The 13,711-nt window shown below is 38.8% G+C and overlaps 1 protein-coding gene across 1 annotated transcript in view; it reads right to left on the reverse strand.

The window, feature by feature from the left end:
• Positions 1-693: 693 nt before the first annotated feature.
• The window catches only part of CCDC57 (coiled-coil domain containing 57), a 45,605-nt gene continuing 32,587 nt past the window's right edge, over positions 694-13,711 (reverse strand). The window contains 3 exon segments of the mRNA XM_059828409.1: positions 694-1,022; positions 8,503-8,656; positions 9,024-9,146. Coding sequence (XP_059684392.1) covers positions 799-1,022; positions 8,503-8,656; positions 9,024-9,146 — 501 coding nt within the window. The 3' untranslated portion in view covers positions 694-798.

A 13,711-nucleotide genomic window follows, 5' to 3' on the forward strand; every position in this document is an offset into this window, starting at 1 on the left:
CTGGAAATGTTACAGAAATACACTGATTTCTTGTTTCAATGTCCTGGCATGTTCATAACTATATAGATATCCCTCATTACATCACAACTCATTCAAATTTTCTTTTAGTTTCATCTGTTCTAAAACATCTTTCTTACAATGCTTCTGTATGTTGTGTTCTTCATGTTGCTACTGAACATGTTTTTCACTGCTTTAAACTCTATGCCATCTCTTGTTAAAGAAAAACAAAATTATTGGCGTGACAATAGAAGTCTCATTTTATACTCTTTCGTGCTGTCTGAACAAGTGGAAAGAGCTACGGAAGATGAGAATCAATACAGATTCAGGTGTAATCTTTTCAACCTCCTTTCTTTCAAGTAGAAAGATAGCTGCACAGGATTAACCGTTGATTTGTTAATTATAAGAAAACAAGTAGGTTGAGGCATCCCACTTCTAAGCTTAAATCACATCTACAGTTTCTCAACAAAATATTTGCTAAAGACCTGCAAGCCCTGCCTAAAGGCACAAGGCTTTACATATGTATTAACAGGGCATTTCTAAATCCATGATGCAAGCAGTATTTATCATATATAATTAAAATAAATCAGTATTAACAGTGAAGTCTGTAATCTCATAATGTACACAGATTAACCCTCTATTTCAGGGTTCACAGTATGGAACAGGGTATTTGTTCTCTCTTCTGGCTGCAAACATCCCAACTCGACGTATGAAAATGAAGCTGGTATTTAGATCTGATTTGTAGATTCCAAAGTAAGTTAATAGCAAGTGTGGACCTGGAACTTGCTGCCAACAAAGAAATCAGTCTTTAATATTATAGTTGCGGATTTTTGCCACGTTAGAGCAGATTTTTGGTTTTATGGGATGAGCACAAGATAAATTCCTGGCTTTTAACTTCTGCTGAACTTCCAGCTTGGTTCCTCTGACTGTCAAATCTGCAGCTGGCATTTCAAGTTTATCCTTGGCTTTGATATTTTTCTGAGATTCTTCAGATTGCTCAGTTGAACGTATCACTTCAAACTCCACTGCTCAAAAAAAGAAATAAAAATACTTTGTAGTTATGTTTGTATTTAATTATAAGACAGGATAGTTGAAGAGAAATGGTTTACTCTTTTTCTCTAAATATATTGCTGCACATTGTCGAAGTCTTCTATTGAGTGAGCAACAGAACCATTTCTGTACATAGGAGGCACAGAACTGTCCATTAAGGCTTGCTACGCTGATGGTATAATACATCGGGATCTCCTGCTCAAATCTCACCTCATCCCTACCTGTTCATTCTCCATTACCACCAGACTGCTTAAGAGAGGAGAAAGGAAGACAGCTGGGAGGTTGGTGTAACTGTTCAAGTCAAGCACAACTATCCGTTCAGCCGTTTTCAAACATTGCATTTTTACAAGTTTACCCTTCTCTCCATCGTGAGAGAACATCTGTATCAATCAAGGCAATACCAACACACTGGACAACACGATACAAAGTGAGACCTACCTGTTCCCATATTGTGAAAAGGTGATAAAGTAGTTGGCTGCAATAGTTTGATCTGTTTCAAGAAATCACCAGCAGTCATAAAAACTGCAGCAAAACGTGTTTGGATATGCATGATCCAAAGGGCTCAAAGGCAATTCTGTGTGCTTGACAAAGCTGCGCTACTACCATTATCTTTCAGGGGTTTTTTTCATCTTCTCTGATAGAGGAAGGCATTTACTGTGGAAATCTTCGGTTTTGCTGCCTAAAATATCTGGGTGTACTAGAGAGGACTAACTCAAAAAGTAACATCTTTGGCTGGGAAGCAGGGAGACTGGTCTTAATACCAATCGGAGTCCATTCTGCAGCCCCTCGCGTAATTCTCTGAAAACCACTATCTCCAACTAACTGAACTTTAGTCTCATAACAGATTTCATTAGCTAAGATAAGTGGAATTGGTCAATCACAGTATTCATTGTAAGCTATAGGTAATATTTACAGGTGCTTGGCTCCAGTCACTTAACCCTTATTTTTCAAGGCATGGAGATTTTAACTTCAGATTTTCTATGGAGAGCCAAGGCAGACAGCAGAATTAGTCATAATATACTTGTGGTAACACACACTACAGCATTCTGTATTAGCTGAATTTTTTGAGCTTGACAGGCTCCAGTCCCAGGCACTAATCAATCACAGAGCAAGAATAAGAGGTGCACAAATTGACGAAGATAAGTTATTAGTAGGATAAGGCAAATTTTCGTAGTCAACAGAACACGGTAGAAAGTCCAAACAAATTTCTATGTGGAAGGAAATAAAAAATATTCTTGAGTTATGGAATGAATCTATTGAGAGTTTACAGCTCTATGCAAAGCATGACACTGTGGCTACTGTCAAAACATGACACTTTTCAAAATAATTTTTATGTTCAGGCTTAGCTTGAACCATCTGTTCACTCATGTGTGTGCAATCTCTGCACTGAGTCAGCTTGGTGGCATTTGTTATTACAGGTGGCAAAAGCTCAGTGGACTCTTGTGGTGGCAAAAGCTCAGTGGACTCTTGTGCTGTGGATGTGAAATCGTGTTGTTCAGCTTGCCACCTAGTGGTTACCTACACGTGTAGAAGATACGAAGGAGGATGCTTCGGCCCATGGAAGACCTTTGGGTGTATTTTCCTGCCTGGAAAAAGGACTTTAATCGTTATAGTGCATTACCCTAGACCTCTACCACATCTGGCAGATAGTAAGGCAGAATTTCACAACAACAACAGTTTAGAACAGTGCAGGCAGCAGTGTCTGAAAGGTACTGGATACAACCTCAAAGATTATTTCGAACAGGAGCCGCAGAAGAATGAGATTACCTCTTGTCTGTGGTCTAAATAACAGCAGTGAGCAGACCCATAAATAGCACACAGCCAACACTGCTTACAGTCTGTTTTTTGAAATATTCTCTCAGTTTTGAATGGTCTTTTGTATTCAACCAAGGGGATGACTTTCAGAAATAATGTGGGAGGCCGTGATCCTGTAGATCCAAAGTTAAAGTAACCAAGAACCAATGCATCACATGCATCCCTTCCTCTTAAGTCTTTTGTATACTTGTCTCTTGACATTAGTAGAGTCTCACAGTTCTAACTAGTAAAGACTACTTAGTTAGGTGTTTGGAACAACAACACGGAACACAAGCAATTCTATATGGCTATTGTAAAGTTTTGGACTGTCAAAAAGCTGTGTTAACACAGAAATTTAAAACCGTGAAATTGCAAACTTGTAAGGTTAGTTCTACAAAATAGAAAAAGATAAAGAACCAATACCCCAGAATTAGAAATGCTATTTAAAGTGAAATGTCCTAAGAGAACACTGAATGCAGACCTTCATATGTTACTAGTTCTGCTTGGGACTGTTCACACGTGTGAAGGACCTCGAATAAAATCACCACAAATATGCACTGTGCAGTAGAATTTAAATGCAGTAGCTTAGTTTTCACAAGCAAACAATGAAACAGCACACCTAAATTACAAGCCTGTAACTTACTTTCAGAAGTGACCTTGGCAAAAAGAGCTAGTAAGATCACAGTTAAGAGCCTAAACTGCCTTTGAAAATGGACCTAAATCTTTAGTGTATTGAAATGCTTAACATATCTTCTAATTGATATGTGCTAACTACAGTCAGAAATTAATATTCACAGATTATTTTTTTTTCAGAACTAAAGAGATACATGTAGACATGTTGTATGAGCAAACTGAAATTTCCCCAGATGGAAAATTTAATTTAAGAAACTTGTCACTAGATATTTGCTTATGGCCAACAGTGTTTCTGAAGGAACACCAACTCAAACAAGTTCCTATTCAGGAGAAGAACATTTAAGTGAAGAAAATGTAACTAGGGGATTAGTTAATGTTTGTGAAACACTTCAAAGATGAAGTTTTATGTAACGCAAAAAAGAAATCATGAGTCTTTTTCTGATTGGAGACGGAATGAAGCCAGAGCCAGAGCGCTCTTTCTATTTGTTAATATTTTACCAGATTCTTTCTCTGGCCAGCTTTTTACCCACATGGATTGCTCTTAGAACTGTCAGTGATGTCAAAGCTGTTGAAATTCTGTCTAGTGTGGAAACACTTAAGATAACTTCTGATCCATAAAGTGTAGGATTTCAGACCACAGAGCTTTGCAAGCAACAGTAACAATGAGAATTATAGTAAAAGAAACTCCCCTATCTAAGTTCAAGTAGTAAACCAGAAAAGTTACTTTGCTTCAAAGCAGCTCTATCTCGTTCTTTGTTAGGCTACACCGTAAACTCAAATTAATACGCCCAGGACACAGTTCTGAGTATCTGTGGAGGTGGGGTTTCTCAAAATGTACGGTGGGACCATCCTCCACAACTGGAGCCCTCCTCTGGCAGGGAAAATACAAAGTTTCATCTTCCCCAAAAGTGTGTAAAACGGGTGACTAGTGGGGACATTCAAACTGCAGACACAGCTTGCCTCACACTCTTACTCCCTACGTACTGACCCCAGCCTCTGTTGACCCAAGGAGATACAGGTGATCAGGAGCTTTTCACATGGTACCACAAAGCACCCTTCACAGTACTGGCTTCACTCTAAATGCAGTCTTACAGTCGCACTTTAATGGGTGGTGTTTGCCTTTCTTTCCAGAAAAACTAGTAAGTGTCTCCAATAGCAAGTAAAAACTTTATTAAGCTAAATTACTTGAAGAAAAATAAATTCCAGTCTTCTAAATGTTTTACAAAGCTTCCCTCCCCCTGCTTAACATTTCTTCTAAAATCAAAAAAGGCCCTATAGCCCACAGGTGAATAGAGAAACCTTGCAGCGTGTACAGAAGCTAATGATACGGTTGTACACGTGTCTCATGATTTTCAGAGAAAAGTATACAACTCTTTTGACAGGCAACTTTCCTTTGAGGATGGCCTGTCATCAGTGTTCAAGACGCAGATGATATGCATCACCACCCAAAGTCTCCCATCTGCTCTCAATCTCTGGGATAGGGCATATAAAAAGGAAAGAAATACAGAAGTGTATTTCTTACTAGAACAGTCTATGTATGTAACATTGATGCTTTTAGTATCATTGTGGCTTGTACCTGTCTACCTCTGTAGCAGGATCTTTTTCTTTCAATAATACAGAACAATAAAAACACCTGAACAAGGAACATGTGTTCCTTCTAAACCCTTTCTTTCTACTTACCTGCAGAATTAACATACAAACTATTAAATCCATCTCATTCCTACAGTACAAACTAAAAATCAGCAGGTAGAGTAAGGAGAGAGAAAATTAAAATATCTCATAGCCTTCTGACTTGCTTGGAAGCTTCCACAAGTTCTGAATTCGATGGTGAAATGAATAAAGTACGTAACAGTCCACTTCAGTAATACAGTGTTAACATGTAGTCACAAACAGTCCAAGACACACTGAGTCACTGAATTGTGTCATATGCTGGAAATACAGCAAATTGCAGGGCTTACTTGACATGCCAACCATTTTAAGTCCCAATAGGCTGTTTTGTACATGAAAAAAAATGAGCGAAGCTGTTCAACAGGTTCAGAAAATCATTCTTGCACTACAATTGTTTCTGTTTCACCAGAAATGCCCATAAAACACAGCTACTGGTGTGACAGATTTGTACAGAGTTGAACTTGTAAAAGAAATGTTTGAATAAGCAAGCTAACTTGCTTGCTTTGTTGCAAATAACTTTTTGTTACTGAGCTTTCAAGTCTGTGTGTGTGTCACTTGTATCTGAAAGCCCAGTATCGAGTCACTCCGTCTTAATGATGGCTCTATCCACTGTAACCATGTGTTTGATGAATGTATTAAATTCAGAGTGGTTTTAAACAGGAAATATTGAATTAATTTTCCATAGCTCAGACATGAAATATAATGCAAGCCTCTGCTAAAAATCAGAAGCAGAACTCCTTGAAAATTTTGTGTATTCTGCTCCAAGGTGACATTCTTCCAAAAAATAAAGATTTTGCTTTCACAATCTTGTTTTCTGAAACGCAGCATTCAGTCTAGTAGAATTAAGGATACCATTTGGATGGTTTCCTGGAGGAGAAAGCTAAGCAACATGAAAGAGTTTTTAAAAGTCCTATTCTTGCAATGCAGTATTTCAGGGCCTGCATATTTGAGTAAGAAGCTCCGCTCCAGTGTTCTTAGGGTAAATCTGGATGCAGAGATCAAATTCAGGTTGTTCTCAGGAAAATATCACCCCTAATTGAGGTTTCACTTGTTTCATGTTGGCAGTATGATCTTTCCTTTTTTGCTATTCTCTAGATCCCCAAAAATCTACAGCAAGTTTTGCAACGGTGGATGGAAATTTCTAGACATTAAGAAACTGATGTCCTTGTAAGGCTGCCAGTGGTATTGCATCATGCATACAGCAGCGTGAAACTGCATGGCACTATCAGTAATGTTTCAGAGACATCCTCTTGCTTATCCTGTCAATATAGGCCTGACCTGAAATACTCTTCCTATTTCAGTCCCAGCCCCACAAAAAAACCACATGAATCATGACTGTCAGCACTATGTCCGTTCCAGTCCTACAGGTCTGTCAATGCATATTACTTTGTCCCTGCAATGCACTGCTGTTGTGAATAAATACACTTATAATCCATTCTTCATTTTGAAAGTCCTTTTAAATATTGTTTTTTTTCTTGTGTGCTGCTAAAGATGGGTCATTGCATCTATACATTGGTTTAAAAATACATGCAATGTAGGTTGGAAGAGACCTCTGGGTGAAACATCACAGTGCTTATCACTGCCTGCTCAGAATGTACCTTGACACAACTTGTGTCCATTGCTGCTTTCCTTTTCACTGTGCACCTCTAAAAGTCTGGCTCTGCCTTCTCCAAAATCCCTCACTGGGTAGTTAAAAAGCAGCAGACTACCCGATGACTCTTTCTTTTCCACACTGAACAACCCAGCTCTCTAAACCTCTCCTCGTGTAATGTGTGTTCCAGCACCCTAGCCATCTCAGTGGCTCTTCACTGGACTCCAGTTTGTCAACCCTTTGTACCAGAGGGTCCAAAACTGGGCACAGTACTCCAGATGTGGCCTCACAAGTACCAGACAGAGGGGAACAAATCACTTCCCTTACCCTCTGGTTGCATTCTTGCTCCTGCAGTCTGGTACGTAGTTGATGGTACATGACTATCTATGTAATGGTAACAGGTCACTATTAATACCAAGCTCATTTGAAAAGGCTAAATGGCTGCCATATTACTCCACAGCTGCCATCAGATCTCAGGAATAATGATGATGATAAAAATAGTAATATCAAAACAAAAAAACCAAAACAACCCACGTAAGCCCCATAGCATTGTAAGAAATAATTTATTGAATGCTACACCTCTTATTAAAAAATAAAAATCACCTTTACTTGGAACATTCTGGAGAAATGTTTGTCTATTTATAATGATCTTTATTAAAGAAGAGTCTGCAATCCTTCTGGGGAACATACTCCATTAGTAGCCATCCTTAAAGTTTTTCCAGTATTATAATTTAAGGCCATTACCTTCTGTCCCATCCACAGCAGATGTTAGAACAGTTTTCCAAAGTTTTGCCAATGAAGGATTACTTCATGAACAGGCCAACAGTTTGGGAGACATAACATTCATCTGCAATACACTGCTCAACATAATGGCTACCATTAAAAAGTTCCTTTACAATTTGCCTGTGAAGAGGCTACACTTCACTGCACGTATATTACAAATGGTGCTCCTGCTTAAATTTCCAAGAACACATGGTGCTTTTTGTAGAAGTGTAACATTGATTAATGTTCAGCCTATGACTTAGGTTTTACCTTCTCCTCTCACCCTAACCCTGATACTGTCTGATGTCTAACGTCAGGATGCTGTCTCGCATATAAGAATTTGTGTCTGCTTTTATTTTTTTATGTTCCAACTCATTGCACTGGACTATAAAATTCTAGTGAATAACAATACCTAGTTAACTGTGTGCACACAGCATATATCACATTATGCCCGTGATCTCACTTTTGGCCTTTAGGTCTTAGCACACTAAGCAGTATTGCAGCTATTAACCTGCCACAAAAATAATGATTAAGCAAGGATTTGCCAAATTACAATTTGATCTAATAGTCACTTGGCAACACATGAATTGTGCAATTCTCAGACAGACACTTTCATATCTGCCCCAGATAAGGTTTAGACTATGTAAAAACAGAAGGGTATTTGCATTTTCCCCAGTATTTAATAAAAGGGGAGAAGTATTTGCAACAATGGCATTAAAACAAGAGAGCTATATAGGCATTCCTCTTAATTCTTACTTCTGCTGGCAACAGTGAAATTCCCTTCAAGTAACTCATTAGATCTTCAGATTCTAATTACAGGACTGTAACAACAGTAGCAGTTGTGTGAAAAATTTAGTGGAAGGGGGCAGAATCCACTACTGTACTTCCATTCTTTTAGAAGAGTCAAATACCGTGACTACTTTACAAAGCATGCTTACCTTGGTCAGTGTTCTTTTGAGGACTGAGAATAGAAGGGCTTGATCCCATTTCTAAAGTTTGCCAAACACCTTGGCAGAAATTATGTGCTCTAGATGAAGAAAGCTGGACCTGCTGGGCTTGACTAGGATTCTGCCTGAGTGGCTGACTTTGAACGATCTTTGAGGATGTATCTGCCTTTCGTTGCTCTGGCCCATGATTTTCAATAGAGAAATCTAGCTGAATCTGTTCAAATTGAAACACAATGTTACAGAGATACATGCTTTTCACATCAAGGACACCTGAAAATTGGTTAAACCTCATAGTGCCATCTTGGTCTTAGAAAGATAGTAGGTTTCAGCAAGAGACAAGACAAAAGAAAATTATTATTTTTAATTTTGAAACATTGTACAAGAAGATTAATTACAACATCATGAAAGCGATTGAGAAACCCTAGTTTATTAAGTGTTAACAAATATTATTTTGTACAGGAACAATGCATAACTTAAAAAATACATATATTTTTAAGTCCTCCAGGAGATGACTGTTGAGCAACTGCAACTGAAAAATCCAACTGAAGGCAAATTACACTGATGATAAAACTGCACTGTACCTCAGTGGATGGTAATTTTGTTTCTTCCCCACAGCTGCTTGGAGCTTCTTCTTCCTTTAAGCTAGGGCAGGCAATTAAGGAAGAGATCCTTGAGGGATGCTGTTGCTTTGCATACTGCAGCTCCTAATAGGAAATAATACAGTAACACAAATAACTCATGGTCTCTAAAAATAATACATTTATAGCTGTTTGCTGTTACACTGCTAGATTTAAAATAATCAGCTATAAATAATATTAAATAAAATTATGTTCCCTTCAGATCAACAGGACCCCACAACCCTCCTAATAAACCTTTTACTAAATTTGTTCAAAATCTACATTTCTTGCTGCTCTTACTATCATCCTGCTTGTTACTCAAGTTTATACTGTCAGGGTCATTCTTCACTTTTGTTTTTTCCCCATGATTAAATTACAGAAGAAAAACTCCCAAAGAAGTCCTAAAAAACCCCAAATAAAATAAAGCAGCTATGGAAAAGTAATTTGTCAGCAATTAGTCAAACCTATTTATCCCACAAAGTTTCACCAACTTTCAACATGTAGCAATTAAAGTGAGATCTGATGAAAAGCAAACTGCTGCAGCCCTGTCACAGGAGATGAAAATAAACATCAAAGTCTTTTGCTATATATTTAAGACTAAAGAAACAAAATATGAGCCCATCATACAAAGTAACTGACACTGAAATTCCTGTAGGTATGATAGTAATAAATTCTCTCAGTTTTTGGTAAGGATGATGACCTTGAACACAGAAGCAAATGTAACCTGGCTAGTAAGAGTGATTACCTAGATGAAAAACACCCAAACTAGAATAGCAGTGTTTGGAAGCTCAACCTAGAGCTCAGCTTCAGTGCAGGAGCTGAAGCCTCAGCAGATATGTTCTGAGTAAACAGCAGCCTGGAATGAGACTACTGAACATGAACAGCTTGGGTATAAGAAGGGCTATCCTTCTTTCTAGTCTGGACAAATTCCAGCAGTAACAAAGATCATCCCAAAGGTTCCAGAGCTGAAAAGATCCTCAATGATAGCCACTTCAACCATGACCTCCAAGCAACCCATAAGCTGAAGAGGCTGGACTACTACTCCTGGAGTTTAGCACACCATCTGTAAACTCGCAGTCAAATGCTACCTCTCCAAGAGCCATGGACACATTTTATTTTTAAAATCTATTTATTCTTACAAATGCAAGAACAATCTTTAACGGTTTTAAAAAGAACATGGGAGACACGAGATGCCAGAAAAATAGCAAACACAGTACCTCGCTCATTAAAAATGAGGAAGACTGGGATGGATGAGCAATGAATATTCATTGGTCTCAATTTAAGAGTGAGCTAAGTTCTAAGATGAGTTGTGAAAGAAAGAAAAATTGAAGCAGTGGAGAAGAAAAAAACATTGTAAAAAATGTGGGTTTGTATTGTGGCAATTTTGCCCAGATCTGGAAATCGCTTTTACGTATGTTTAGTACAAGCATTTAGCTAATCCTTTTCAGACCTCGATCCAGGCAGTGCAGCGATGAAACAAGCAGGCTACAAAAAGTCTACTCAAATGCTTTGCTGGACCCTAATCTCCTTTGTAAAAAACATTCCCGGTGTTAGAGTTTAAGAGCGTAAGAAACAGTTCACTGAACTGAAAGTTCAAGTGAACAAAGGATGCCAAGCTTGTGACTTTGAGTTAATAAGATGTTCACAAGCATCCTGAACGAATTATATATCCACAAGCATGCTGACGCATTCCACAATAAGTTCACCTGTTGGCAGACCAATTTCCAGGCTTTCTGCACGCTTTAACAGCTGCCTCACCTATTTCCTTCTGAAACCCCACAAAAGGGAGATCAGAATCATATGCTCAGGACTGTCATCTAGGACCAGAGTTGACCTTTTCACCTTGGAGTCTTACAAGAAGTTTAAGATCTCCTGCTCCTGAAGCAGCCCGTATCACTGTCCCATAAGATGTATCATTGATACGCCAGCCAGTGAGGCTATTTATTTAATGCTCCCCGATTCTTTTCTCTGAGGACCTTCCTCATGCTACAACAAGATGCTAATACTTCTTGTGACAGTGCTGCTGTGACAGCTCTCGATCAGGTCCTCAGACTGTCAATGAAGAGTTGCAAAACAGTGTTGCATTCCCAGGCCTGTTCTCACACAGCTCGAATAATTTGAGCCTTCCCAGTCTCGGAACCCAGTGGCTTCCACTATGGTGTGTCCTAATCAGTATTTTTGATGCCCTCACTGATACTTTTGATGTCAAAAGAACTTGATTAGAGAAAATTGGTAAAACATACCAGATCTCCAGCTCACATTGCGCTTACCTGACTGACCTGTTACAGTTCTCAATTTCTGTTATCTTGGAGTATCTGCTATACCTAAGGAAGAGTAAGTCTCCATTAGCCCTGTAAAGGTACACCAGATGGCATTCTCAGTTTATCACTGTCTGATGGATGGTTTACAATGTTTGCTCACACTGCAACCTTTAAAACTTCTTCATTGACTAATGAGCAGTAAAGAAGAACAGGGGCTTATCTTCACTCAAGCGATCTGTTCAAATTTGGTTCTAATTGACTCTAACAGCATAGCCTTTTGGACTTCAGGCAACCTTTCTCTACCAAACATGAGTGCCCCTCCTGTTGGGTATCTTCTCCTAGGAAGAAGCTAAGAGAAATTCAAGCACCTGTGATAGGACGTCCAAACACAGAGTTCTTCCCTGCCAGGCTCCCTTAGAACATATTCCAAAATGTTGCCATAGATTCAATCTGATAGATTCACCTTAGCCAAGAAACACGTGTACCCATTTTCTTCACAAATATATGCCTTTCCAGGCTGAAATACTGCTGCATACTTTGGATGCTTGGAGAGCCTTTGCCTTTCATAGTCAAACGTTTGAGGCCTCCAGACAAGTATTACCTTTTTTTACTACTATTCTTTATCCAAGAGAATAGCAATCCTGTGCAGAAGCTGGACAACTGTCTGCCTAAAGACCTGATAGCAAAACACTGAACTTGACCCTGTCAACACTTGTTCTCAAATTTAGTTGCTGGATGATCTTTGCACTTCAACTTTTTACACTATTTTCTTCAATCTACTGATCCAGAAGTTTTTGTAATTAGTCCAGCTAACATCCCTCATGGGTATAATTACATCGCTAATCTGCAGCACTGTTTTACTTCACAGGAAAAAAAATAACCTATTTTCGGCAGAACTAAATTGTAAATTGAAAGCGCGTCATCCCCAGACATACAACTGGTTAAATTAGTACCAGCTGAGTCACTTAACCTTCATTTACCTAATTTATAGCACTTATTCTAAGCAACTACAGAGGTTAATATGTTTTTTTTTTCTTTAACACCATTCTTAACTGTAAGAAAAATCAAATATTCATTGGAATTTACTTCTACTTCTCTTTTAGGAAACCTACCTTTGCCATTCAAACTGTTTGGCCAGATGGTTCATATACTTTGTAATACACCTAGGCCAATGAGATAACATCTGAAGAAATCAGTGATAACTTCAGGCTCAAAAAAACACAGGATGGCATGCTCAAAAAGAGTATGTGGTTATTCCACCTTATCTTTTTAGAATGTGTCCAGATGTAAAAATGTTTAAGACATTTTTAGAATGTGTTCAGACGGTAAAATTTTCAAATAAATGACTGACAATTGTGATTTCTTAGTGCAATCTGACAACATGATAGGATTATCTCTTGTGTAGTTTCATATTATCACAGAGATCTTAGTATGTAAAAAGATAAACATTAAACTTGAATCTCCTACATATTCCTGGATGAACCTTAGTAATCCACAAAAAGGCTCTCAATCTGTTCTTGATTTCAGTTAAGAGAAATAAGAATGCATAAAGAGACAAATAAAAATAAACAGGATCCTCCCAGAGGAGATTAGCTTTAATTCAATTGATTTTTCCCCAAAGGCAGAGGAGATTGCAGTTTCAATCTAAAAGGCTGGAGGCTGACTGCTTGGAAAGCAGCTCAGCAGAAAAGAAACAGGAAACCTTGTGGACCACAAGCTGAACATGAGGCAGCAATGCGTTCTTGAGGCCTTCGGCCAACAGCATCCTGGGCTGCATCAGGAAAAGCACTGCCAGCAGGTCAAGGGAGGTGATTATTTCCCTCTACCAAACACTGGTGCAACCACATTTAGAGTATTGTGTCCACTTTTGGGCTCCCCAGTACAAGAAAGACATGGAAATACTGGAGCAAGTCCAGCAAACAGCCGCAAAGATGATCAACGAGTTGGAGCATCTAACACGTGAGGAGAGGCTGGGAAAGCTGGCCTTGTTTAGCCTCCAGAAAAGATAGCTCAGGAGTGATCTTTTCAACATGTGTAAGTACCCGATGGGGATGGTAGGAGGAAGTAAAGATGACCGAGCCAGACTTTTCTCAGTGGTATACAGTGGAAGAATAAGAGGCAATGGGCAGAGAGCGAAGTACAGGACACTGCGCTTAAGCATAAGGGGGAAAAAAAATACCCCAAACCCCAAACTTCTTTACTGGGAGGGTGATCAAACACTGGAACAAGTTGCCCAGAGAGGTTCCCAGAGGAAGTATTTCCCCAGCTGAACTTCGTTAATAATTCTACTGGAGTTTTATACCTCGGAGCAACAACCTCACCCTTTCTGAAAGAACATTGTTTACTGCCCTCAAAACTACAACGACAATCAGCTGCTCTGACTCAATCCTC

The sequence above is a fragment of the Gavia stellata genome, chromosome 22 (assembly GCF_030936135.1).
Source record: "Gavia stellata isolate bGavSte3 chromosome 22, bGavSte3.hap2, whole genome shotgun sequence".
Classification (NCBI taxonomy): Eukaryota; Metazoa; Chordata; class Aves; order Gaviiformes; family Gaviidae; genus Gavia; species Gavia stellata.